Source organism: Rhamphochromis sp. 'chilingali' (assembly GCF_963969265.1).
Source record: "Rhamphochromis sp. 'chilingali' genome assembly, chromosome: 18".
NCBI classification, from domain to species: Eukaryota; Metazoa; Chordata; class Actinopteri; order Cichliformes; family Cichlidae; genus Rhamphochromis; species Rhamphochromis sp. 'chilingali'.
The window spans coordinates 1,188,610-1,216,203 of record NC_137945.1 but is presented as its reverse complement, the minus strand read 5'-3'; the positions used below and the strand labels follow the sequence as shown (position 1 = coordinate 1,216,203).

Below are 27,594 nucleotides of genomic sequence, written 5' to 3'. Positions count from 1 at the left end.
ACTCTGGAAAGACAACATTTCTGAAAGCACTCAAACTTCTTCATGTTTGTCTTCAGACACATCCTGAACATTTAGGAACTAAAGAAAGTTTCAAACATCAAAGACCTGAAATATAGAAAAACAACAACAGCTGTAGTCAGTGAACTCACCTCAGAGTCTCCAGCCGACAGTTTGGACTCTCCAGTCCAGCACACAGAAGCTTCATCTCTGAATCCTGCAGGTTAAGGTTGTAACTCATGTCCAGCTCTGTCAGATGGGAGGGGTTGGACTTCAGAGCTGAGGCCACAACTTCACAGTGAGACTCTGAGAGTCGACACTGAGTCAGTCTGTGATGATAGAAAATATAAAATATGTTATTATAAAAGCAGAAAATCTGCATTATAAACACAGACTGAATGTATATGAAGACAAAACAGAGTGAGGTCATAATCTGATGAACATCTGCTCTTCACATCTGTGCTTCAGCTCCTCTTACTGTGTTTGACATGACACAACGACTGAGTCTCTCTCAGACCTGCAGACTTTTAATGAGAATCTTTGTTTGGCTTTAATCTGCAGATGAAGGAGGAAGATTGTGTCACATTTAGGCTTCCATAATGTCCACAGTCTGTCACTGAGATCTGATCCAGAGTCAGAGTGAAGACACACATTTGGACTGTTTCCTGTTTTGACTCCAGGACATTTTGAATGAGCTCAGCTCAGTGAAGAGTTCCAGCTGGAAAGATGATCTCTGTTTGCTACCTGCTGTCAGGTACGACTGCCATAATAAACATGGAGAGTGAGCATGAAGGTGCAGAGGAAGACTCTAGTGTCATTTTTTAATGGTTTTTAAGGGTTTTCATGGATGGTTTGATTTCCAGCAGGACACTTAAACATGACAGTGGACGTCCTAAAGAACATATTCACTGATATGAAACATGTCATTGAACAGGATTACTATCAGTGCAAACATGATGGAAACAGCTGTGACTGCATGGATGTGACACACTTCAAATCTGCTCTTCACTCTTGGATTTGGGATCCACGGAGCTGCTCTGTGTCAACAAAGGAATGGTGTGGAAGGTCGCAGCGTACGGACACAAACACTGTGAGGTAACGGCGTAAAAACTAAACAATCAGCTCTGTGATTAATGAGGACATGAAGTCAGACATTCCTCATTAGGAGCAGCAGGAATGAAAGTGACTCCATGTGCTGCTGGGACTTCAGCGTTAGCTCACATATCTGACACATGTTCAGTCCAGATGTCAGCAGTGTCTTCTCACTCAGTTTGTCCCACTGTTGGCAGTAAGAGAGCACAGCTGGTTCACCTCTGACCCCCACTCTGAACCACAGCACTGTCACTCATCAGTACATCACACTTTAACCACACTGAACCAGAGTCTTCCTCAGCACCCTCATCCTCACTCACCATGTTTGTGTATCTGACTATTTCCTCATTAACCACAGAGATGATGAACTCACAGAGCTGAAGGAGACTTAATGACGCGCACACACACACACACACGCACACACACACACGCACACACGCACACACACACACACACTCTACAATAACAGCCCACAGGTGTTCACTAGCTGATAAATTGCTTAAAGAGGAAACAGACACAGAGCGATGGTGGAGCCAGGAAAAGCATCACCGATCAAAGAGGAGAAGCTCAGATGGTGACTGCTCTGGATATTTGTTGTTGTTTTTAAGGTTACTTTATTTATACCCACAGGTAAATTTACTTTACAGAAAAATGATATCATCCCTTCAAACACACAATGAAAACGCCTCACAATAACATACTTGAACATTTCGGCTCAAATCAAAAACCATTCTTCTTCTTCTTGAGTTCAGTGACAGCAGCAGGACAAAGCTGTTTCTACAATGCTTTGTCCTGCATCTTGAAATACAAACCTCTGTTCTCAGGAAAGAAGCTGAAATTCACCCCGTAGAGGATGGGAGCCATTTTTAAGAATTGATAATAGGGCTGGGCCGTCTCATACTGTTCACGGTAACACCGGTATAATGTTGGTCCGTCAGACACACAACAAAGCACTATTTTTGGTAGCGCATGCTAGCGGGCCGTCGTTATTACCGTGTTGTTTGGAAAATACGGCGCACTTAAAATCATCCTTTGATTTTTCTGAAAGTCGACAGAGCCCCTTATAATCCCGTGTGCCTTATGTATGAACTCTGGTTGTGTTTACTGACCTCGAAACGATTTTATGTGCACGGCGCTCGAAATGTTTCAGTACGACTTTGCTGAGCTACGGAGCCGCACCGCTTGATGGATTGTGGGAGCATTACGGCTGTCGTAGGCGGAGCCTCGCGGAGTGATACGTGCTGTTCTTCAACATAATATTACCGTATTGTGTGTGTATAACCTCTTTTTAAGTGTTGTGGATGTTATACATGGTAATGCTGAGGATGTGTCGGCCACTGGAAACGCCTTTTGGTTAAACTGTCAGCGAGGATTTTGCATTTGCACTGTTACATTTTTATATAACTTTAAAGCACATTAAAAAACAGCTGCTTGTTTAAGTGAAAATACATTGATGGTTTTTGCACTAATAAAGTTGTGGAGTTGTAAAGTATTTTGTCTCGTGTCAATTATATCGTCAGTTATGTCGTTATCGCAAATTTTCAAATGTATATCGTGATAAATATTTTTGGTCATATCGCCCTGCTCTAGCTGATAAAGCCATCCTCTGTACCTCAAAGGAGCTTGCAAAGAAAAAAGCGTCTGGACTTCTTTAAGTTGCTTGAAGACGTTTCACCTCTCATCCGAGAAGCTTCTTCAGTTCTAAGGTCAAATGGTGGAGAGTCTCAGATATAAACCTAGTGGGAATGACCCCCCACAGAGGGACAAAAGGACCCCCTGATGATCCTCTAATCGCCTGAGCCAAGGTGTAAACTGGGTGTGGGTCCCAATCAGCCAGAGTTTCGGGTGAGTTCATTGTGAAACCTGGCCCCACCTTATCATGTGAATTCCTGAGATCAGATAGCCCAGGATACAGGAAAAGAAGGCCGTCGCTTCCCTGAGCAAAGACCACAACATCACTGTTTTACCAGCTGATAAGGGAAGATGCACCGTGGTCCTAAACACTACAGATTACCATACAAAGATCACTACTCTCCTCAGTGACAAAAATACCTACAAAGCCCTAAAGCGAGACCCTACAAGCAGCCACAAAAAGAAAGTTATAGCTTGCCTTCAAGACTTTGAAAAGGACAAAATCATTGACCGCCTTAGATATCACTGCCTTTACCCAGGGGATGCCATACCCTGCATTTACAGACTTCCTAAAATCCACAAGGAAGCTGTCCCACTCAGACCCATAGTCAGTAGCATAAACTCAGCCACTTATAACATTGCTAAACACCTTGCTACCATCCTTGCTCCTCTCGTGGGGAACACCCCACACCACATCAAGAACTCCACCGACTTCACCGACAAGGTCCAGAAACTTACCCTGGATCCAGATGAAACCATGGTGTCCTTTGATGTAGTCTCTCTCTTCACTTGCATACGCACCACGGAGGCCGTGGAGACTGTCAGAAAACGACTACAAGAAGACAGCTCATTGGAGGACAGGACCAACTTCACACCCGATCAGATCTGCACACTGTTAGACCTCTGCCTCACCACTACATATTTCAAGTACAACGAAGGCTTTTACAGACAAAAACATGGCTGTGCCATGGGCTCCCCCGTGTCACCTATTGTAGCCAACCTTTACATGGAGGAAGTGGAAAGGAAGGCTCTTGGCTCTTTCAAAGGAAGAGTACCCAGCCACTGGTACAGATATGTGGACGACACCTGGGTCAAAATCAAGACACAAGAAGTGGAATCCTTCACTGCGCACATTAACGCTGTGGATAAAAACATCAAGTTCACCAGGGAAGACACAAAGGACGACTGTTTGCCTTTCCTGGACTGCGCCGTGCACATTGAAGAGAACGGCAACCTCAACATCGAAGTTTACCGGAAGCCCACACACACGGACCAGTACCTCCTCTTTGACTCCCATCACCCTCTGGAACACAAACTTGGAGTAATTAGGACCCTACACCACCGGGCAGAACATGTTCCCTCTAAGCCTGAAGGAAAAAGAAGGAACACACACATGTAAAGGAAGCACTCAAAACGTGCGGCTATCCTAAATGGGCGTTCTTAAAGTCAGCAAAGAGGCACAGAAAAGAAGACCAGACACCAGCGAGGGAGGATAAGAAGGACAGACGCAACAACATTGTCATCCCCTATGTAGCCGGTGTATCAGAGAAACTCAGGAGAGTTTTCTCCAAGCACGACATCCCGGTGCATTTCAGACCCAGCAACACGCTCAGACAGAAACTGGTTCACCCGAAAGACAAAACGCCAAAACACAGACTTAACAATGTGGTGTATGCTGTACAGTGCAGCGAGGAATGCTCAGACCTCTACATTGGAGAGACCAAACAGCCACTTCACAAGCGCATGGCACAACACAGAAGAGCCACCTCCACAGGACAAGACTCAGCAGTCCATCTGCATCTAAAGGTCAAAGGTCACTCTTTGAGGATGCCAATGTTCACATTTTGGACAGAGAGGACAGATGGTTTGAAAGAGGAGTGAAAGAAGCATCTATGTCCACTGTGAGCGACCATCTTTGAACAGAGGCGGGGGTTTACGACACCAACTCTCTGCCATCTATAATCCAGTTTTGAGATCCTTCCCAGACGCCTTAACGCCCACTCACATCCTGGGACATCTGACCTCAGGACATCACATGATAAGGTGGGGCCAGGTTTCACAATGAACTCACCCGAAACTCTGGCTGATTGGGACCCACACCCAGTTTCACACCTTGGCTCAGGCGATTAGAGGATCATCAGGGGGTCCTTTTGTCCCTCTGTGGGGGGAAACTCCCACTAGGTTTATATCTGGGACTCTCCACCATTTGACCTTAGAACTGAAGAAGCTTCTCGGATGAGAGGTGAAACGTCTTCAAGCAACTTAAAGAAGTCCAGACGCTTTTCTTTGCAAGCTCCTTTGACCACGATGACCTGGATGACTGAGAACCTTCACAGACAGCAGTGATACATCTGCTGCTGTCAGGCCTGCAGGTATCAGGCTGTTGTTCTCCTTCATCTCATAGTGGACAGAAATTATTTTTTGGAGTGGCACAAATAATTTGTGTGGCATCAGATTTGATGCAGAACAGCTGATTGTTCTGTAAATAGTTTGAAATGTTTGTTTAAACAACATCTTGAAACAGAGACTGAAAAGAGTTCATACAATGGAACGAATGACAGCAAGCTTGCAACTAAAGATGGAGATCTGCTACCAGGAACTGTGTGGCCAGATCCTGAATGAACAAGAACTTTGGAACATTACTAATATGAAGCTATAAATCTCTATACGACATGCTATCATATTAATCTTGGTCTGTTTTTGTTTCCTTTCCTGTCTTAAATGGTCTCATGACAGAGAATGTTAACATGTTGTTTGTTTGTTTATTACCCCAAAAATGACTAAATAAACATCTAAAAAACCCAAAAAACCGCCTTGGCTGCATTTTTAGATAAACAGCTGCAAAAAACTTTTTCTGCATAACTCAGTAACTTTTTTGAAGAACTATATAATTAATTGCCCAACATTGGTCTTTATTTACTGTATTTGCAGACAGAGTTACAGACTCTCTCCCAGACCACAGACTCAGAATACAAGTCAGAGCTTTATAAAAAGAAAAAAGAAAGTTGTGTTTTCAAAATTGGAGTTCAAGTTATTTTTCCTTCCAATAGTGTTAACATACTACAGGTCATGGACAAGATTGTTTTTAATTGTCATTGTAAGTAGGCTGAAGCAGTTAATTAAAAGTAGTCTAACATAAATGCTGTAATTTGATTACTTTAATAAACATGTAACTTGGATGGACGTGATGCTGGCGTGACCACAGTGGTCCAAGGAGGGAGTTTTGTGCGTTTGCTCAGACACATGAAACATTAGAGGGAACGTTGCTCCTCCCACCACTGAACAAATCCTCAGTGACTGGACCGTGGTTAGTTTCACCCTCTTTCAATAAGCTGACAATAACAGAGTCATCTGCATATTTAATGATGGCCCTGTTTTCATATCTGCTCTGACACATGTTTGTATAGAGAGTGAATAATAAGGGTGATAAGACGCAGCCTTGAGGAGAACTTGTGGAGGAGAACACTGGGTCAGACAGAACCCCATTTATTCTCTTTGTGACCTGTCAGTTAGAAAATCTCAAATCCAGCCCACCAGGTTCTCCCTGATTTCAAACTGTTCTAAAAGTCTTTTAGTTAAAATATGGGCTGTGTTGTATTAAAAGCTGCAGAAAAATTGATGAACTGAAGTCTTGCAGAAGTCACTTCACTCTCTACATGTGTAAGAATCAGATTTAGTCAAAGTGCATCCTCCACTCCTCTGTTGGGCCTGTATGCAAACTGCATTGGATCCAGCTGATGTTCAGTCTCTTTCATAACCACATTTCTGATGAGTTTTTCAGAGACTTTCTGAGGTGAGGGCAACAGGCCTGAAGTCGTTTAGAAGTTTTGGACGACTAGATTTAGGGACAGGAACCACGACAGCTTCTTCCCAAAGAGAGGACACATGCTGCACTAATGTTATCAGGACCCTGGCTCTTGTTCACATTAACTGCATGAAAGGCCTTTTGGACATCGCTGAGTTAAATGATAAAGTGCTGAGTGTCTCTCAGTTTCAGTTCCAAAATATCCTCGCTAACATCAGAAGAACTGAAACGAGCATAAAACACATTCAAGTGTTTGCAAAATCTTTGTCTGATCATCTAAAATGATCTGACTGCTGCTCTGAGGATGTTCAAACTAGGGCTGGGACGACGCGTCGACGTCATCGATTACGTCGACATGTGAAGTACGTTGACCTAAAAAAGAAAATGTGCGTCGATGCGTCATCACTTTCAAAACAGACACGGCGGCAGCGAGTAGCGGCAACATGAGTGAGGCAGCCGCAGCCAACTTAAATCACTCCACCCCAACACGCAGTTCGACAGTACGGGGATATTTGAACAGAAAAGGAAGTGATGCAGGCGTTTCCCGGCTTTGTAAGGTGGAAATGGCCTATCAGAAAAGCACGACGGCTATGCACCAGCACCTCAAACGACGGCATCCAGGAGCAGCTTCTGCTTCAGACTGAAAAATTCATCGATTAGGAAAATGATGGTTTTGCCCAGCCCTATTTCAAACCCTGCTATGGTTTTCATACAAGTCCAGGCATCAGACTTCACTACAAAGAAGCTCTTCATAGACTCTTATTTCTGTCTAACAGGAACGTCTGAATGACCAACAGCAGCAGCAGATTTAAAACACCGCCCCCTAATGACACAACACAGGTACTACATGTAGATGTGAGTCTACAACACAGCGTACGATGACCAATGCAGGATCATGCTAAGTGATCAACAGAAAATATCATTTCATTTGAGAAACAAACTCATGAGAGTCGTTTAGTGCTGTGTGTATCTGAAGAACTAAACTACTAATCTACACCAATGTTAATGAGCACATCTGGACTCACTGAGCCTTTCTGCAGTTCCTCACAGCTGGAATCAGTCGACGTCGTCCCTCCAATGATGTGTTGTACTTCTGCAGGTCCAACTCATCCAGAACCTCCTCTGACATCTGCAGCATGAAGGCCAGAGCTGAGCACTGGATCTCAGAGAGTCTCTCTGATCTGTTCTCTGACTTCAGGAACTCTTGGATCTCCTGATGTACTGAGAGGTCGTTCATCTCCATCAGACAGTGGAAGATGTTGATGCTTCTGTCAGGAGAGATTTCATCATCATCATCACCATCATCATAATCTTCACTGTTCATCTCCTTCAGACAGTGGAAGATGTTGATGCTTCTGTCAGGAGAGATTTCATCATCATCATCACCATCATCATAATCTTCACTGTTCATCTCCTTCAGGTTCTTGATGACTCTCTGGATGGTTCCTGGACTGTTCTCTGTCTGACCCAGCAAACCTTCTAAGAGTCTCTGGTTGGACTCCAGACAGAGGCCATGAAGGAAGCGGACAAACAGGTCCAGGTGGCCATTTTTACTCTGGAGGGATCTCAACATACTTTTTGACAGAAACTCATGAAGCGATGTGATGTCATTCCAGATATCCACAAAGTCCCTCAGCACCTTTGTCTTCCTGTTGGTGTGACAGTGGAACATGTAGACAGCAGCCAGAAACTCCTGAATGCTCAGATGAACAAAGCAGTAGACTGGTTTCTGGAAGATTACAAACTCTCTTTTGAAGATCTCTGTACAAACTCCTGAGTACACCGAGGCCTCTGTCACATCCAGACCACACTGCTCCAGGTCTTCTTGGTAGAACATGATGTTTCCTTTCTCCAGATGTTCAAACGCCAGCATCCCCAGCTTCAGAAGAACTTCCCTGTCAGCCTCCGTCAGCTCCTGTGGACTCGTCTCATGTCCCTCGTGGTACTTGTTCTTCTTCCTCTTTGTCTGAACCAGCAGGAAGTGTGAGTACATGTCAGTCAGGGTCTTGGGCAGCTCTCCTCTCTGCTCTGTAGTCAACATGTGCTCCAGAACTGTAGCAGTGATCCAGCAGAAGACTGGGATTCTACACATGATGTGGAGGCTCCTGGATGTCTTCATGTGGGAGATGATTCTGCTGGACAGCTCTTCATCACTGAATCTCCTCCTGAAGTACTCCTCCTTCTGGGCGTCAGTGAAGCCTCGTACTTCTGTTAGCCTGTCAACACATGTAGGAGGGATCTGATTGGCTGCTGCGGGTCGGGAAGTTATCCAGACGAGAGCCGAGGGAAGCAGACTCCCCTGGATGAGGTTTGTCAGCAGCTGGCTGACTGATGACTTCTGTGTGACATCAGACAGCAGCTTCCTGTTGGTGAAATCCAATGAAAGTCTGCTTTCATCCAGGCCGTCAAAGATGAACAAAAGCTGAGAGACAGCCAGCTTCTCTGCTGAGACCTTCTGTAATGTTGGATGGAAAACATGGAGCAGCTCCAGAAGACTGTACTGCTCATCTCTGATCAGGTTCAGCTCCCTGAATGAAAGCAGAACCACCACACTGACATGTTGGTTCTCCAAGCCCTCTGCCCAGTCCAGAGTGAACTTCTGCACTGAGAAGGTTTTTCCAACACCAGCCACGCCGTTGGTCAGAACCACTCTGATGGGTCTCTGTTGGTCAGGTAAGGCTTTAAAGATGTCCTGGCACCTGATTGGAGCGTCATGGAGGGCGTCCATCTTGGAAGCTGTCTCCAGCTGCCTCACCTCATGTTGGGTATGAACCTCTTCACTCTGTCCCTCTGTGATGTAGAGCTCAGTGTAAATGGTGTTGAGGAGGGTTCTACTTCCTGTTTCATCACTTCCTTCAGTCACACGTTCACATCTCCTCCTCAGACTGATCTTATGTTCATCTAAAACCTCCTGCAGACCAACATCTGCTGACAGAAAGAAAAACAGAAAGAAAACTCTTCAATGTCTGAACAACAACAAGAAGTCCAGTTTTCAGAAATGAGTCCATCAGCAGACAGATGTTCAGTCTTACTTTGTACACAGCTGCTCTGACTGGCTGTCTGCAGTCCAGCTCTGCTTCTGGATCTTTCTCCACACTGGGGACAGGAGGAGTCTCCCGATGAAGCAGACTGGTCCCAGTATGAGGAGATGCACTGTCTGCAGAACCAGTGTCCACAGCTGGTAGGGACTGGATCCTTCAGGACGTCCTGACACAAAGCACAGCTGGACAGCTGCTCCTCCTCACAGACACCGCTCCTCTTCCTCCCTCTGTGAACACATTTCTTTATCACTAAAATCATCGACTGTCAGTGACAAACATGCAGATTTGATGACACTGTGCAGAAGCTCTGATGGTCACAGAGAAAAGTCAAAGTGGAGAAACTTGTGTTTGAGTTCAGTTCAAGCTTCCTTTGCTGTTCCTGTCTTATTAAACACAGAGTGATCAGCCTACAAACTCCACAGCAAAAGCCTTCATCACAGAGCTGATTATGTCCTTCACTGGATGTACTGGAAGATTGGAATCCATCACTTTGAACTGACCTTTGACCTCCTCTAAAAACTGTGGACGAGCAGCGGTGTCACATTCAGAGCTTTCAGCTTTATTTTGAAAGAGTTCAGTCAGCAGGAAGTGAACTTCTGGGTTCTGATTTTCTTTCTCTTATTTTACAGAAGTGAAGAAGAAGTAAAAGCTTTGAAATGATCTGAGTGAGATTTCTGAACATTGCCACCAAATTGAGTTCAGCCTCCAGCAGTAACTTTGTTTCTTGATGCCTCCTGATGATGTGATGTTTGATTACAAACCTGTTCATGTGTTAGACATGAATCACATGAACACAGGCAGAAAAAGCAGCCAATGAAACAAATGACAGAAACGTGTTCATTCACTGCCATGATCCAGATTTTCTATGTGCAGATGTTTGTAAAGAAGACGTGTGCAGCCAGGGCTGGACTGGGACAAACTCTACTTTTAAACTCTAGACTGTGAAACAGGCATAAATAAAGATTTGCTTTTTGCATGTGAGTCTGTGTTTGAGTCTTCACCGAGTGTTTGACAAATGTCACAAACACACAATTTATTAAAAACTAGCATTATCGTACACAGACCACCATTAGGAATAAACTATGATGTTGTTTATTCTATTACTCTCGTTTTCTTCTGCTTGTTTTCTTTTTTCTTTCTCAACAGGTGATCCAGGTGATCCATAGATGCATTTTCTTTTTCTGCCCATTCTGTTGGTTTTTGTTTTTTGCCCTTCTCCCCCGTCCCTCTTCTCAGCTCTTTCTCTTTCTTTCCTCCAGTCAAGTCTGTCCCGTATTCAGCAAGTGAAAATAAAATAAACAATAAAAGGTGAATCAAATGGACCATTACAGCAAGGCTGGGATGGTCAGTTTGGTAAAGTAAATCCGTTGGGCATCTTTCTTTGCCTTTAGACAACAATTCTGATGCAACAGAGCCAAACGGGACAGGCAAAAAAATAAATAAATAAATAACAGGAATAAACTATGATGTCACTGGTAGAATTACAGTCAGCAGCTCTCTTACATGGTCAGCTGAGCTCCTTGACTGAAGAACTTTGTTGCTGCAGGTTCATGACTGAAGTTTGGAGGTCTTTCTTTGGACCAGTCACTCCTCACAGACACACAGCTGGATGCTGGAGACTGTGACCTCTGACCCCTGCAAACACATCAATTACTGATAAATTCTCTGGTTAAAATCTTTGAAGTAACTCTAAACACACAAACTGGATAATGTGATGGTTTGTGTCAGTAATCTGAGATTAGATTACAAACAGCTGCAGAGACGTTCACAGGAAAACAAGGAGGATATGACTTTGTGTCCTTCTGTCTGCACGTTAGTACAGAAAGCAACATGTACATGTTAAAATGTCATGTCACATTTGACCTCTCCTTCAGTTTCAGTTCAATTCAGTTTTATTTATACAGCATTAAATCACAACAGCAGTCGCCTCAAGGCGCTTCATAGGGAGATGCTACAATAACACATACAGAGAAAAACCCAACAATCATATGACTCCCTATGAGCAGCACTTTGGCGACAGCGGGAAAGAAAAACTCCCCTTTAACAGGAAGAAACCTCCGACAGAACCAGGCTCAGGGAGGGGCGGGGCCATGTGAGAGGAGGGCGGCAGGATAAAGACATGCTGTGGAAGAGAGACAGAGGTTAATAATAACTGCTGGTTAAACACAGAGAGACGAGTGAACACGGAGAGGGAAGAAGAGACCAAGAGGTCACAGGTTGATCTGGAGGTCAAACTGATAATAACACTATAGAGCTGTTTAAGACGCTGTTCCTTACTGCCAACATACAGACCTGTAGGGTCTAATTACCACGTTACTCTGACCTCTTCCTCGAGGTCAAATCAGGTGCTGATGGTTCTGAGTTTGGGCATGTTTGGGTTTTGTATGCCTGTTGTTGGATCATCATGTCTGCATCATGTCGTCTTCTGGTTAGAGAGTTTTATTTACGTCCCTGTGGTGATTCTGTGTCGTTCGCTCCCTGTTTGCTTAGCTGATGGGTTGGATTCCTGTTCCTGCCTGAAAATATCTGAAAACTTTATTTTGTGACCCACTAAGATTAATAAGAGTAATATTAAAAATTAAGTAGCTGCCGCCACTGTTGGAAACTGGAATTGGCTGGGCCGCGCTATGAATTCTGGGATATGGTGGGCCACGAAGGACACACCCGACCCATCCTTCAGTGAAGGACGCATTTGAAGGAGTCGACGGATTGGGACAGCCTTCGCCGCCTGGCTGTGACGTAGTCGGCCTTCAAACGCGGCCTCCGGAGGATGCAGCCGATGTTTTGGGACACAGCTTTAGTCAGTGTCAGTCATTTCCTGTTTTATTTTGACATTCTCTCATCCTGTGTGCACTGTGTTCAGTTTTGCTTCCCCTGTCTGATTAGTTTCAGCTCTGTTCCCTCATCATCCCGTGTGTGCTAATCAGTCTCTATCGGTTCTTTGTTGTGTTCCTCCTCATGATACTTTCAGTCTGGCTCATGTTTGATTAATTTTCAGGACTTCAGTAATAAAGCTGTGTTTGAGTTTTCCATCGTGTTTCCTGAGCCTTGAATTTGGGTCCTTCTCTGCCACACATGCTGACAGGATCATGAAGCCAGCAGACTCGATTCTCCTGGATTACAGGATCTAAACACAGTCAGAATAATAGCTTCCTTACATTGTTGCTGCAGGTTCATGACTGAAGTTTGGAGGATCTCTTTCTTTGGACCAGTCACTCCTCACAGACACACAGCTGGATGCTGGAGACTGTGACCTCTGACCCCTGCAAACACAAACATCAGTTACTGATAGATTCTGACATGAACACCATATAAACAGCTGATCGTCCATCACTCACAGATTTCTATCAGACTGTGAGCTCCTTTACAGAAATGTGACATCATCACAAACAGCTGATTGTTCTGTTGGTACCAACATGGCTGCAGCCGCCACAAATCAGCACAAACACGGATTATTGATCTGATCAGACACATTTCTGCTGTGAACAACATGTCAGATTATTCCAGTCTACATCATAACTTCTATGGCTTTAGCAGCTCTCTTACATGGTCAGCTGAGCTCCATGACTGAAGTTTGGAGGTCTTTCTTTGGACCAGTCACTCCTCACAGACACACAGCTGGATGCTGCAGATGCTGCTCCGTCCTCTTCCTCCATCTTCTTGATGTCAGGGTGGAGTTAGTCTGAGAGGTAAACACACACACTCAGAGGTGCTGTTGTACTGGAAGCATCACACTGACGGCTTTCTAATGTTGGAGCTTTGGCCCTAAAGTCCAAACCAGTTATTTTAGAGGCTCAAAGTCTTTAAAAAACACCAAAACCATCACATTATTTAATAAGTACATGATGATGAAGGAACTCAGTGTGTTTGGATCATCATCATGGTGAGGAGCCCACATGTTACGGCTCCTTTGGAGAGAAGCTGAGGATCACTGCAGGAAGTGAGCTCATGAAACCAAAGTGCTGTTTGTGAGCAGGATGACTCTGTTATTGGACCTGCTCTGTGTTCTACACATGATCAATACTTCAAATATCTGTAAACATGTCATCTTATATTTGTTGCACTTGGTCACATCTGTCTTTAAAATAGATTTTAATGTCACTGAGTTCTTTTCTACCTTTATTGATTTATTTTGGAATAAATTAAATATAAAGGTGCCAAAAACTGCCTGCAGCTTCTGCTCTGTGACAGGAAACTACTGTCAGGCTCAAAATGACTTCAGATTATTCATCACAGAGTGTTTATAGATCACAGGACACGTTACAGTTTTACTGTCGATGTGTTAGTTTAAAAGAATGACGTGATAAGGTCTTACTGTGAATCTAAGCGCTCATTGGCTAATAACTTGAGATTGAAAAGTCGTTATCCAATGAGCGCGCGGCCTCTTCCGACATAAAGTAGTTTCCTTTGAAAAACCAAAGTCTGATTATTTTTGCCTCCACTGACGGAGCCTGTTGTTCCCGCCACAGAGACACAGTAATGTCAGAGCGGTGTTTACACTCAGCTGCCTCAGCACAGCTCTCACTCTCCTCCTGCTCTCTCACACTAAACGGAGGCTCAGCTAAACTGCGCACTTCGCTTCACTTCCTCTCTACTTACAGGAAATCAACGGAGTGGACGGAAAGTGCTGAGAGGAGCCCACCGGCCTCACGTTTCACCCACAGACATGAACAGCGTGGAATTATTTTATGTCATAAGAAGAAACATTCACGTTAACACTCACCTGCCGCAGCTCCACCTTCCTCCTCCTGCTGCTCTGAGGATCAACACTTTCACTTCTCCGCCCTAAACACAAAGGATGCTGGGACTTGTAGTTTTTAACTTAAGACTTAAAGTTTTTATCTTGTTTTTTGTGTATACTTTATTAATCCCCTGTAGGTAAATTATGCATTTAACCCATTCACTCAGTGGATAAATCTCGCCCTGATGTTCTGAGAGGCTTCCCCGACTCTCTGCAAACACTTTTTAAACCACTTTACTGAAAAGAAATTGTTTTCTTATTGTGATATTCTGGATTAGGCTCTTTGAAAAGATCAGGAGGACGTGGATAGGTGCTTTATTGAACAGCAGGACATCACACACTAACTTGTTGCTTTGTTAGCGGTGCACAAGCTACCCTTTTTTGTTATGTGTTGGTCAACCAAGAACTAGCTCTGTAACAGGCACTTCTGTATTTTACCACTGGGTGGCATCAATTCACTCCATTACATTCCTCCCCTTTTAGATTTGTAATTGAAATAAGCAACCCTTTAAAGAATGTATTTCACTGCCCCCCCCAAAAAAAAGAAATATTCTGTGGCCCTTAAATGAACATTTTTTTGAATTATTTGAATATATATGAGTGCTTGTGTATAAATATGGTAAATGGCCTGTATTTGTATAGCGCTTTACTAGTCCCTAAAGACCCCAAGGCGCTTTACACATCCAGTCATCCACCCATTCACACACACATTCACACACTAATACACAAACAACACACACATGCTTTCAATTGTGTAATTTAAATGATCTAGGTAGCTCTGTTTTGAAGTTCAGTTAACGCTAGAAATGTGTTTTGGAGTTTGTACGTGTTTTGTCTCTAGGGGCCACCACATATATTTACATATAAACATATATAAATAAAACCACTTTTTTTTTTTACTTTAGTAATTCCTTTTGTGCATAATTTTATATTATTGTTAATAATAAATCAATTAAAGCAACAAAACAACCTGAAGAGCCGGTTCGGAGCTGAAAGAGCCGGTTCTCTACAAAGAGCCGGAAATCCCATCACTACAACTTAGGCTACGTTCACACTGCAGGCGAAAGCGCATCAAATCCGATTTTTTTGACCCTATGCGACTCATATCCGATCATGGTGTGAAAGTGTGAACGGCACAAATGCGATATTTTCAAATCCGATTGGGGTCACTTTCGTATGTGGTGCTGAATCCAATACATATCCGATGTTTCAGAAAGCCACCGCTGTTTGGATGGTTTTTGGTTTTTTGGGGTTTTTTTTCAAATATTAAACTTTATTAAGAAACAGTATGTAGAAAACAAATGGAAAGAACAAACACAGAGATAGAATAAATGTATAACCGCAGATTTTGGATTTGGCTCTGTTAGTGTTCTTATACTTTTTTAAATTGTTTTTTATTATTTATGATTGAATTTGATCCTGCTGGGTTGTCTTAGCTTTAAAATCGGTCTTACTTTATTTTGAATTATTATTTTGCCTTTTCTAACATGTTGCATCACTCACTGTTATATTTTCTGGTTTTCTTTTTTATCATTTGCTTATTTATTTTATTTTCAATACATTTCAAACAAAATATCTTTTGCTGCACTTACTAGTATTTACATTTTTAATACATTTCCCTTTGTGTCATTAAGGTAGCGTTTGTTCGTTTTGACCCTCGTGGGCAGCCGTACGGCAGGATCAAAGATCGTCTATATTCGTGAAGACTCGTGTCTGCTGTGACGTGGTCCTGGAGCGTCGGCCTGTGTTCGGCAGACGTCGTTGGAGCGATCAGCTGATCCTGGAGCATGCGCAGAGTGAGCGCTCGCCTCCCTCCCAGAAAAGCCTGGTTCGCGTAAACAACAGCAGACAGCTGCCGCCGCGGAGCTTTACCGCAGTTTTACCGGCTCTCGGATCGAGCTGCTGGTCGCCGTCGGGTCCTGTGACAGTGAGCTACCTGTCAGAGCAGCTGTGCTCACCTGCAGCTGTTAGCTGCTGACGTCAGCCCGGTGGCGTCATTTCTCTGATTAAGTGTCGTGTTTGAGGCTGTTGTGTCGTAAATCCGCCGGGAGCAGAGTTTGGAGCAGCTGAAGACACACCACAGGTTTGTGCTGAAGTCACCGAGACCTCTGAACTTTAGTTTGACCTCTGAACTGTAGTTTGACCTCTGAACTGTCGTTTGACCTCTGAACTGTAGTTTGACCTCTGAACTGTCGTTTGACCTCTGGACTTTATACAAGGAGGCTGCTGTGTGGATCCTACATTTCCCTTCATGCAGCTGGAGCTGTGTGTGACAGGAGTGAGTGATTTATGATGACTAACCTCAGCTTTAACTCAAAGTCAGGAAACAGATTATTACAGCTGCACTTCCTGTAGTGATCGCTGGCCACCATCAGGGGGCGGAGCTTCACTGAAACGCTTCCAGATGTGAGCAGCTGCTGTCCTCTGACCCGGTCCAGGGGTTTTAAAAAGGTCTTCGTGGACCTGAGATGCTGACGTCACAGTTTTTATCTTGTATCCTCTCAGAGACGATGGCGGAGCAGAACTTGGAGGCCAAGCTGAAGAACCTCCTGAAGCAGGAGAAGATCCAGCTGTGGAACCCGCCGTACACCGAGCAGGGCCAGCAGCCAGGCCAGCAGCAGGGCCAGCAGCAGGGCCAGCAGCACATGCAGGTGGGTGACCCGCCTGAGGAGGTGTGGCCACACACACCTTCCTACTGAGATCAAAGTATGAGGATATAACGTTCAGCCAGGTCTATGAAGGTCACTTTGTGACGCTGTTTAACAAATTAATCATTCACATGAATCCAATAAAATAATAAATCTGCTAAAACAAAAAAAATAAAACCATCATTAAAGAGTTCAGTTTTTCTTTCCTGTCAGAGGAAACCTCAGTTAAACAACTTACTGACCCAGTGAAACAGATTATAGAGGAAACACATGAGAGCAGGGCGCTTCTAGGATCAGAGCTTTGGGGTGCTGAGCATGCAGAGAGCTGCCCATCCAGCCAAGATACACTTTACTCGTCACGATGAGACGTCTTCCCCGTCTCTGTCAGTCCCTGCATCCTTAAATGTCTCCAGTTGTCCCGAGTTGTCTCTGACTGTCTCCTTGGTGCATTTAAGCCCCTGTTCCTCCCAGTTTTGAGATCCCTTCCCAGACGCCTTAACGCCCACTCACATCCTGGGCCATCTGACCTCAGGAAGTCACATGATAGGGTGGGACCAGGTTTCACAATGAACACACCCGAAACTCTGGCTGATTGGGACCCACACCCAGTTTCACACCTTGGCTCAGGCGATTAGAGGATCATCAGGGGGTCCTTTTGTCCCCCCAGAGCAGGGGGAGGGGCTATCTATACTTTTGTTGTTAAATGTTGTCAATTAAGTACTGCATGCTTTTTATATTTTTAGTAGTGTCACACAAACAGCCAATATTGTCAAAAACAGAAATCTTTGGGGCTGCTGAAGCACCCAGGCGGGTTTGGGGGAAGCGCCCCCAAAAAGGGGCTAAAATCGCCCCTGGATGAGGACTGACTGATTCTGTTTCACTGAGATTCAAGCATCAGTGAGGTTTTTGTCTCAGCGTCACAGCAAAGTTCAGCCCATGTGCAGCGCCGTTGGATTCTGTTCTGAGCGCGCTCAGTGCTGTTCTTCTTCCATCAGGAGCTGGCGGAGCGCTACGCCCCCCTGCTGCGCCTGCCCATGTCGGAGGTAGGGGGCGCTCTGGAGTCGATCCGAGCTCAGGCGGTGAAGCGAGGCAGAGGAAACCAAACGTTCAGGGAGACGAGCGTGGCGACGCTGGAGCTGCTGCTGCCGCGAGACGCCAAGAAGGTAACGAAGGCGGCGAGGACAGAGGAAGCTACCTGACGGTGTACCTCACGCCACACACTCATCACATGACACACACCGACCCACAATGCTTTGCTCTCCTGTGACGGAGGAGAATGACCTCAGTGTTTGCTTCCAGGATCCAAAGGTCAGGACGTACCTGGAGACGAGGCTGGACGTGTCGGCGCAGCAGGTGGTGGACAGGTACTCGATTACATCGCAGGCTGAGTGTGTGTGTGTGTGTGGCTATGGAAACTGATAAGATTTTAGCCAATCAGATTCTATTATTGATATCTCTAATTGATTCAGATGTTCATCGATTGCCATTGGCTGCGATGTGAGAGTCACCTCCATCGCTAAGCAACAATAAAGACGTCACACTGATACATATTAATTACATTAATTATGTTTACTAAGCACGGTGGTTAGCACTGTTGCCGCACAGCAAGAAGGTCCTGAGTTCAGTGCCACCATCAGGCCGGGGTCTTTCTGTGTGGAGTTTGCATGTTCTCCCCGTGTTTGCGTGGGTTCCCTCCGGGTACTCCGGCTTCCTCCCACCGTCCAAAGACATGCAGCTTGTGGGGATAGGTTAATTGGATAATCCAAATTGCCACTAGGTGTGAATGAATGTGAGTGTGAATGGTTGTCTGTCCCTGTGTGTTGGCCCTGCGACAGACTGGCGACCTGTCCAGGGTGTACCCCGCCTCTCGCCCTATGACAGCTGGGATAGGCTCCAGCGCCCCCCGCGACCCTGAAAAGGATAAGCGGAAGTGAATGGATGGATGTATGAAATATGAAAGGTTTTCATTATGTGTCCAAGGCATTCAACTGTTTCACACTCTTCAGCAGAGAGAGCTTTTTTCTTTCCCATGTTGCTTGTAAGTGGTGGTGTGCTTAATAATGTGGCGCATGCTTCTTCAGTAGAAAAGGAATGATCGCAGGTGTCTGAGGCTGATGTCGGTGATCCAAACAGCTCTGAGACACAATGCCAACCATGAGTTTGATTGAAAAACAACACATTTAATCTTTGTGACACTTAAATACAATTTTATTAATAATTTGGAACGTGGTGTAAAAGTAATGCAATACTTAATTACTCCTGGGAAAAGGTAACTAGTTACACTACTCGTTGCATTACTTTCATGTTACCCTGTAAAACAGCTGCAGCTCACTGTCTCATAATCACTGTTTAAACCTGAGGCACCAACACACCTGTAATGAGGACACACACCTCCAACATAGCACAAAGCTGACCGCACAAATCAAAGATGAAGACACACAAAAAATGGTTGCCACGGTGATTCGACTGTAGAAACAGGAACAGGTAGTAACGAGGCTGCAGCCTGACTGCTCATCAGTTTGTTACCTGTTGAAGTTCAGGCTCTGGCTGCTGAGCCGAGGGGTGGAGTCTGCACACGCTCAGCTTTCACTCTGGGCTAGCTTAGCGTTAGCATGCTGTCAGTGCAGATGTAAAGAAGTGAGGTTGTGTTAGCAGCACTGTGAGTGTTTCTGTCCTGGATGCACGTTTCACTTATTTACATTTACATTCATCTTCTTCTTTTGTGCAATAAAAAATGCATTTGGACACACATGGTCACTATTTTCCTCCTCTGACATCCAAGCTGGAATCAGCTGATCGTAGTGTGAGGACAAGAAGTGGGATCAACAGGACAAATGATTCCAAGCAGCTGGAAAACTGGGAAGCAGAAGAACCAGTTCTCCATTCAATACTGTAGTAAAGTGTGTGTGTGTGTGTGTGTGTGTGTGTGTGTGTGTGTGTGTGTGTGTGTGTGTGTGTGTGCGCGTGCGTGCAGGGTCGCTGAGGAGCACGGCCTCAGGAGCATCAAGCTGATCCTGAGTGGGAGGACTCTGTCTGCAGGTCAGTGACCTCACAGCTGCAGTAGTCATGTGATCTGTCAGAGCTGAGCGTGTGTGTGTGTGCAGAGCGGCGTCTGGACGAGCAGGGCGTGAAGAACCACAGCAAGGTGATGGTGCTGAGGGTGAGCGACGGCGAGCTGAAGCAGCAGCTGACGGAGGAGGAGGAGGAGAGGAGGAGCCAGGAGGAGAGCGTCCAGAGGACCCAGAAAGGCTTCCAGATCCTGTCAGAGAGAGGTGAGGAAATAACCACGCCTCCAACACACCTTTGTTCAGCCCACAGGTGACCACAGCAGGGTGGTGTCCCAGGCTAACAGGTGACCATGTGGGCGTGGCAGTGGGAGGGGCACAGCTGTTTGTTTTTAAATGTCTGCTCCTCTCCATCAGACGGCAGCGAGGACCCACACACCACACCGTTCCTGGAGATCGCCGACCAGAAAGGAAACCCTCTGAAGATTCCCCCCACGGAGAAGAAGGTGGAGTTTGAGATAGGACGCAGTGTGGAGGTCGGCACCAGGGGGCGCTGCTGTGTAACCTCTGTGTGTGTGTGTGTGTGTGTGTGCAGGCTCTGATCCTGGCCATGGGCTTCCATGAGAAAGGTCGCGCTCTGATGAAGAGGAAGCAGCACGATAACGCTCTGTGTCACCTGCTGCAGGCCGACCAGCAGTTCAGGTACGAGCGAGCTGATTGGCTCTGAGCCGCGTCACAGCTCACCACGAGTTTATCAGCCTTCAGCCTGAGATCAGAGACTCTTCATCCACCGCCACTGTAAACGTCTGAAACTGTGTTCATGAGACAGGAAGTCCCTGTGTGTGAGCGCAACGTGCACCAGCTTTTCAAAATAAACCTCCAGAGTGAGGAGGTTTTCCAGCACATCCAGCGTGCTGTGTGTCATTAATGAGGGTTAAAGTCCTGTGTGTGTGTGTGCGTGCGTGCAGGAAGTGCGGCTCGGCGCTGCTCAGCTCCGTGGACAACTACGCCGTGCTGCAGCTGGACATCGTGTGGTGTTACCGCGCTCTGGAGGCGCTGTCCTGCCTGGAGGATGGGCGGAGCCGCCTGCAGAGAGCCGAGGACTGTTTCCTGCGTTGCTACGGAGAACAGCAGGAGAGACTGCTGATGATCAAGGTCAGACTCTCTCACACACACACACACACACACACACACACTGTGTGTTGATGCTGAGGGTGAAACCATCATCAGGGAACGTGTTCATGTTTGTGACCAACATGAGGGAATAAACTTTCTGGTTTGTATTTGTAGTCCATATTTGTAGTCCATTTCCTGTAGTCTGAGAATCATTGACCAATCAGGTTTGAGCAGGCTGAGTGGAGGTGAAGACAGACTGCACTCTGATTGGTCAGCTTCTTAGACGATGCTGAGAGTGAGCATGTATGTGACACATTGAGTCTCAGTGGGACGACCTGTGTAAATAAAGTTTTAATGTTAATGTTGTAAACAATGTGAAGCTGAACAGTCTCACTGCAGATGTCCACTGTTTACTTCTTACTGGGATGTATCACCATGGTAACACATGCTGATGAGCTATGCTTAAGTTATTGCAGTGAATCTGTAACCTTCAGCCTGTCATTGACTTAATGTGTGTGTTGCCAGGGTAACACGGGCAGAGAGGAGGTGCTGTTCCTGCGTCTGTACCTCCTGCAGAGCCTCCTCTCCTACATCGAAGGAAGCGACTCTGAGGCGCGGCTGCAGCTCTCCAGGGTGAGACTCGGCTTAGCATGAGTGACAGTCCACAATAATCCAGCTGTGTGTGAGTGGCTCACTGAGCTGCTGTGTGTGTCAGGTGGAGTCTCTGTACGCGCGCCTGCGTCCCGACTCGGAGAAGATGGCTCAGCTGATGGCGCTGGGCTTCAGCGAGAGAGAAGCTCGGCTCGGCCTCAGAGCCTCCCGGGGCGACCTGCAGGAGGCCGCCATCCACATCAGCACCCGCCGACAGGTAACACCTGACAGGAAGTCAGTTCACCGCCTGTCGTCGTCCCGTTTGAGTGTTTAATAAAGTTTTATCTCTATTTATCAGGAGCGGGAGGAGCTGAAGCAGAGGGAGAGACAGAAGAGGAGGACGAGGATGGAGGCCATCTCCGCCCTGATGGAGCTGGGGTTCTCCCAGAGAGACGCCGCCCGCGCCCTGCACCACGCCGACGGGAACGTAGACAGAGCTTACGCTGTCAGTGGCCCCGCCTCCTCGTACAGGTCTCACAGGTGGAGCCGTGACTGACTCCATGTTCTCCTCTGTGCCATCCCCAGATCCTGCTGGACTCGAGCCAGGATGCCCAGGCGACCAATAACAACACAGAGGGCGGAGCTAGCCCAGAGATGGTGGAGCAGGTACGCTCAGAGGTCACGTTCAACATTCAAACTTTATTGAACAGTGACAAGACGAGCAGAGGAAAGCTGGGGGCGGGGCTTCTCTCTGTTCTCCTATAGCTATGTCTCCTCCAGCTGTTCTCTTTCTGTCCCTCCAGCTGTTCTCCTCCAGCTGTTCTCCTCCAGCTGTTCTCCTATAGCTATGTCTCCTCCAGCTGTTCTCTTTCCTTCCCTCCAGCTGTTCTCCTCCAGCTGTTCTCTTTCTGTCCCTCCAGCTGTTCTCCTCCAGCTGTTCTCCTATAGCTATGTCTCCTCCAGCTGTTCTCTTTCCTTCCCTCCAGCTGCTCTCCTCCAGCTGCCCTCCTCCAGCTGCTCTCCTCCAGCTGTTCTCTTCCAGCTGTTCTCCTCCAGCTGTTCTCTTCCAGCTGTTCTCCTCCAGCTGTTCTCTTTCTGTCCCTCCAGCTGTTGTATTTGGGATTCGAGCGGGATTCGGCTGAAGCGGCGCTCAGACTGACAGGTGGAGACGTCCAATCAGCGACACAGCTGCTGTTGGACAACCAGGGCGTCCTCTCCCCGGAGCTGCTGACCCCGCCCTCCACATCCTCCTCCTCCTCCACACCATCCTCAGAGGAGCCCAGCTCCGCCTCCAGCTCCCCAGGTAACAGAACCGCCCTTCGTTTATCCAGCATAAACAAAACAAAGTTACAGAACAGGAAGTGAGCGAGTCGATGTTTGAACGAGGCAGATGTCAGCAGATCTCATCCTTTGTAAGGACCTGAGCTGCCAGATTAGACCTTTCGTCTTCCTCAGTCTCTGTGACTCGTTTTGTCTGACGAGCATGGAAACTTCTACAGACGTCTCTTTGCTTTTCTCTGAAACTGAGAGCTCACAGGGTGAAACTCGTTTAGAGCAGGTTCATCTTCATCTCATCAGTCACTGTGAAAACATGCTAACCAAACCAGCCAATGGGGCTTCAGTGAGGACGGTCATGTGGTTTAGAAACCCATCATCGTCCAATAGAAAGCCTGAGTGACCCGACGAGCTGAGGAATGTACCTCAGAGGTGTAGTTGTGATTTCACACAGACTGTCAGTCGGAGATTAAATGTTTAAAATAGAATCAATAAAAACCCTTAAAGACAAAAACAGAAAAGAAAAAAGTCACATGATCTAAAGTCTGCTTGTGTGACCCTCCAGAGGACAGCGAGCTGGTGAGCGAGGTGCTCGAGGACATCGCCCCCCACGAGGAGGACTACCTGGACCTCACGCTGGAGGAGGAGAGCGAGCTCATCTCTGCCATGAAGGCGTACCTGCACCGTGAGCCCGCCCACACCTAGTGACACGCTCGGGCCGGGTCGAGTGTTGTCGCTGTGTAGAACAAACACGCGCACACACAGATCGTCCTGCAGTCGGGGAGTTCAGAGCGGCGTGCCAATGTGGAGACAGTGACGATCATCTGTTCAGCAATAATTCAGAGTCCCGCCGCTCAAACCGCACAGGTGTATCAGTTTAATCAGTGACATCATCAATGACATCATTGTTGGTGATGTTGGATCAAAGCGGAGTCTCAGTTTGTGTCTGAGCGGTTTCCTGTTGATTCTTTGGTTGTGATGGAGCCAATAAAGACGACACAAAGTGTTTCTGTCTGTCTGTCTGAAAACACAAAAACACAAAAGCAAAAACACCAGGTCAGTGAGAAGAACAGAGACTGAAGCTGATTGGTGGTGGAGGAGGTGTAGCATGGGGGTTAGGGTGGTGCATCAACAGACTCAGTCTTCACTCTGAGTCTCACTCTGCACTTCAGGCTCGAACCCTCAGAACCTTCCAGAAGAACTGTGAGACAAAGCTGAGTCTGAGCAGGAAAGGCTGCTACAGTGGCTTACAAAAGTATTCAGCCCCCTTGAACTTTTCCACATTTTGTCACATTACAGCCACAAACATGAATCAATGTTATTGGAATTCCAGGTGAAAGACCAACACAAAGTGGTGCACACGTGAGAAGTGGAACGAGAATCATACATGATTCCCAGTGTTGGGAAGGTTACTTTTAAAATGTATTCCATTACAGAATACAGAATACATGCCCCAAAATGTATTCTGTAACGTATTCCGTTACGTTACTCAATGACAGTAACGTATTCTGAATACTTTGGATTACTTAATATATTATCATGCTTTTTACAACAACGTGAATGTACTATTGCTGTGTGATTTATTACTATTACTGAAGGTCCGCGACTCCGAACCGTAGTAAAGGGACCTCTGACTAATACGGCGGGGTCCCTGTCGGCTCGTAGCCGAAAAATAGCTTTACTTTGTTGTGTGGGTCAACTTTTCTTGCGAGAGACAGAGAGAGGCGTTGAAAGGCTGCTCCAACGGAACTTACTGTTTTCGGAGGAAAACACGAACAGTCGAGTCTTAATAGCTTACTTACAACTGGGCTCGTCAGGCACTCTTCTTGGCTGCAGTGGTTATTATTATATTTACATGCTTCCAGCTCCCGTTTTTCCTCGATGACAACTCGTACCTTTCCACTCCCCTTTTTCTCCCTCCTCGCGCTCACAGACCCATAACGTGTATGGCAGTCCATTCTCCCAGCAGCACGGACTACACTGCCCATGATGCTACATTCTTTAGAGCTATGCTTGTAGCATTCTGCCTGTTAGCTTAGCACAACAACAACAACAACAACGAAAAGGCCTCTCTCACCCAGGAAACACACAGTCGCAGAGAGAGAGAGAGAGCGTCGCCCTGTAACCATGGCAACCGTAACGCTGCCGCCTGGAACAACAGAACGTAGCTGTCAAACAAACCCAAACAGTCCTGACCCGCGACAATATGAAACAGGAAAGTACCGCAGTGTAATCCATTTATTTCAACAAAGTAACTGTATTCTGAATACCACCTTTTTAAACGGTAACTGTAACGGAATACAGTTACTCATATTTTGTATTTTAAATACGTAACGGCGGTACATGTATTCCGTTACTCCCCAACACTGATGATTCCAAACATTTGTTTCAAATAAATAACTGCAAAGTGGGGTGTGTGTAATTATTCAGCCTCTGAGTCAACACTTTGTAGAACCAGCTTTTGCTGCAGTTCCAGCTGCCAGTCTTTTAGGGTCTGTCTCTACCAGCTTTGCACATCTACAGACTGAAATCTTTGCCCATTCTTCTTTGAAACAGCTCCAGCTCAGTCAGATTAGATGGACAGCGTTTGTTAACAGCAGTTTTCAGATCTTGCCACAGATTCTCGACTGGATTTAGATCTGGACTTTGACTGGGCCAGTCTAACACATGGATATGTTTTGTTTTAAACCATCCCATTGTTGCCCTGGCTTTATGTTTAGGGTCGTTGTCCTGCTGGAAGTTGAAGCTCCGCCCCAGTCTCAAGTCTTTTGCAGACTCCAAGAGGTTTTCTTCCAAGACTGCCCTGTATTTGGCTCCATCCATCTTCCCATCAACTCTGACCAGCTTCCCTGTCCCAGATGAAGAGAAGCCCCCCCCAGAGCATGATGCTGCCACCACCATATCTGACAGTGGGGATGGTGTGTTCAGAGTGATGTGCAGTGTTAGTTTTCCACACATAGCGTTTTGCATTTTGGTCTCATCTGACCAGAGCAGCTTCTTCCACATGTTTGCTGTGTCCCCACATGGCTTGTGGCAAACTGCAAACAGGACTTCTTATGGTTTTCTGTTAACAATGGCTTTCTTCTTGCCACTCTTCCATAAAGGCCAACTTTGTGCAGTGCACGACTAATAGTTGTCCTATGGACAGATTCCCCCACCTGAGCTGTAGATCTCTGCAGCTCGTCCAGAGTCACCATGGGCCTCTCGGCTGCATTTCTGATCAGCGCTCTCCTTGTTCGGCCTTGTTCGATTACACACAGGTGCACTCTATTTAGTCATTAGCACTCATCAGGCAACGTCTATGGGCAACTGACTGCACTCAGACCAAAGGGGCTGAATAATTACGCACACCCCACTTTGTAGTTATTTATTTGTAAAAAATGTTGGAATCATGTATGATTTTGGTTCCACTTCTCACGTGTGCACCACTTTGTGTTGGTCTTTCACCTGGAATTCCAATAACATTGATTCATGTTTGTGGCTGTAATGTGACGTAATGTGGGAAAGTTCAAGGGGGCCGAATACTTTTGCAACCACTGTAACTCTAATACTGATTAATATATTCCTGCGCTGTATGAGCCCCTCCTGGATGGCCAAACTCCTCCATAAAGATTATGAACAGAATCAGTGACAAAGTGCAGCCTTGGTGGGGTCCATAACCCACCGGGAGCGAGTCTGACTTATTGCCAGCTATGTGGACCAAGCTCTTGCAGCAGTTGTGTAAGGTTCAGATAGCCCGTAGCAAAGACTCCCCATACTCCCGCAGCACCTCCTACAGAACACCATGAGGGACACGGTCGAGTGCCTTCTCCAAGTCCACAAAATACATGCAGACTGGTTGGGCAATTTCCCATGCTCCCTCAGGTATCCTTGACAGGATAGAGAGCTGGTCTAGTGTTCCACGACCAGGATGGGAATTGCATTGTTCCTCCTGTATCCGAGGTTCGACTAACGAACAGACGCTCCTTTCCTCCAAATCACGCCCCTCCAGGTCACACTGTCATTGCCCGAGTGTTGAAGTCTCCCAGTAAGACGAGTCCCGAGGTGGAGCACCCTCAAGCACCACACCCAAGGACTTCAGGAAGGCCGGGTACTCTGAACTGATGCTAAGTGCAGACAATCTGGATCTACTTCTAATTGGTGATTTTTGAATCACTCTTGTCTGGTCCCTCACCAAGGACTGATTTGCCACAGGAGACCCTACCAGAGTGCAAAAGCCCCCCAACAACACAGGATCCCTGGGACACACAAACCTTCCACCACGATGAGGTAGCGATTCACGGAGGGGCCTCTGAGTACTAACTTGATGTAAATTCTCCAGGAATATAACCTAGAGCCAAAAAGTGCTTTAAAGATCGATGCATTCACGCAGCTCATAATTAGACCAACTTATTATTCCTTCACATGTCCTGTTACTCCTTATATCTAAATGATTGATGGTTGAAAAATCCTAGTCTAAGGATCTTGGAGAGAAAAGCATCTGGACTTTAAGTTTCTTGAAGACTTTTGGCCTCTCATCTGAGAACGTCTTCAGTTCTAAGAGCAACTGGTAGAGAGTCCAGATTTATAAGCCCTATGGGAGTGTCCCTAAGAGGGTCAGTAGTGGGTCCATGACCCTCTTAGGGACACTCCCATAGGGCTTAAAATTCTG

The 27,594-nt window shown here is 46.2% G+C and overlaps 2 protein-coding genes across 12 annotated transcripts in view; one reads left to right on the top strand and one right to left on the bottom strand.

Moving 5' to 3' along the window:
• Nucleotides 1-14,621, bottom strand: part of LOC308386166 (NACHT, LRR and PYD domains-containing protein 12-like) — a 33,996-nt gene extending 19,375 nt beyond the window's left edge. For 5 of the 10 annotated variants that reach the window (XR_013969739.1, XR_013969740.1, XR_013969741.1 and 2 more), the window contains exons 1-7: nucleotides 13,430-14,284; nucleotides 13,114-13,249; nucleotides 12,726-12,830; nucleotides 11,071-11,202; nucleotides 9,559-9,794; nucleotides 7,552-9,454; nucleotides 150-326 (exon numbers count right to left, since the gene is read on the bottom strand). Coding sequence is in view for 7 of the 10 variants with exons in the window: in XM_080865510.1 (XP_080721636.1) it covers nucleotides 150-326; nucleotides 7,552-9,454; nucleotides 9,559-9,794; nucleotides 11,071-11,202; nucleotides 12,726-12,830; nucleotides 13,114-13,223 (2,663 nt within the window). In the remaining 3 variants the exon portion in view is untranslated. The other 5 variants (XM_080865506.1, XM_080865507.1, XM_080865508.1 and 2 more) reach the window with 5 other exon arrangements.
• Nucleotides 14,622-16,034: 1,413 nt separating this feature from the next.
• nub1 (negative regulator of ubiquitin-like proteins 1) lies at nucleotides 16,035-27,468 on the top strand. Of its 2 annotated transcripts, XM_080865522.1 has the most exons (16): nucleotides 16,035-16,391; nucleotides 16,485-16,586; nucleotides 16,814-16,959; nucleotides 17,952-18,119; nucleotides 18,256-18,320; nucleotides 19,931-19,995; nucleotides 20,061-20,228; nucleotides 20,379-20,467; nucleotides 20,557-20,663; nucleotides 20,930-21,116; nucleotides 21,603-21,710; nucleotides 21,793-21,945; nucleotides 22,027-22,173; nucleotides 22,254-22,334; nucleotides 22,776-22,971; nucleotides 23,509-27,468. In XM_080865522.1, the coding sequence occupies exons 3-16, from the start codon at nucleotides 16,819-16,821 to the stop codon at nucleotides 23,646-23,648; spliced, it is 1,815 nt and encodes a 604-aa protein (XP_080721648.1). In that variant the 5' UTR covers nucleotides 16,035-16,391; nucleotides 16,485-16,586; nucleotides 16,814-16,818; the 3' UTR covers nucleotides 23,649-27,468. The 2 variants fall into 2 exon arrangements, with proteins under 2 accessions (XP_080721648.1, XP_080721647.1); XM_080865521.1 differs by lacking the exon at nucleotides 16,485-16,586 and having other exon boundaries at nucleotides 16,037-16,391; nucleotides 23,509-27,466.
• Nucleotides 27,469-27,594: the final 126 nt, after the last annotated feature.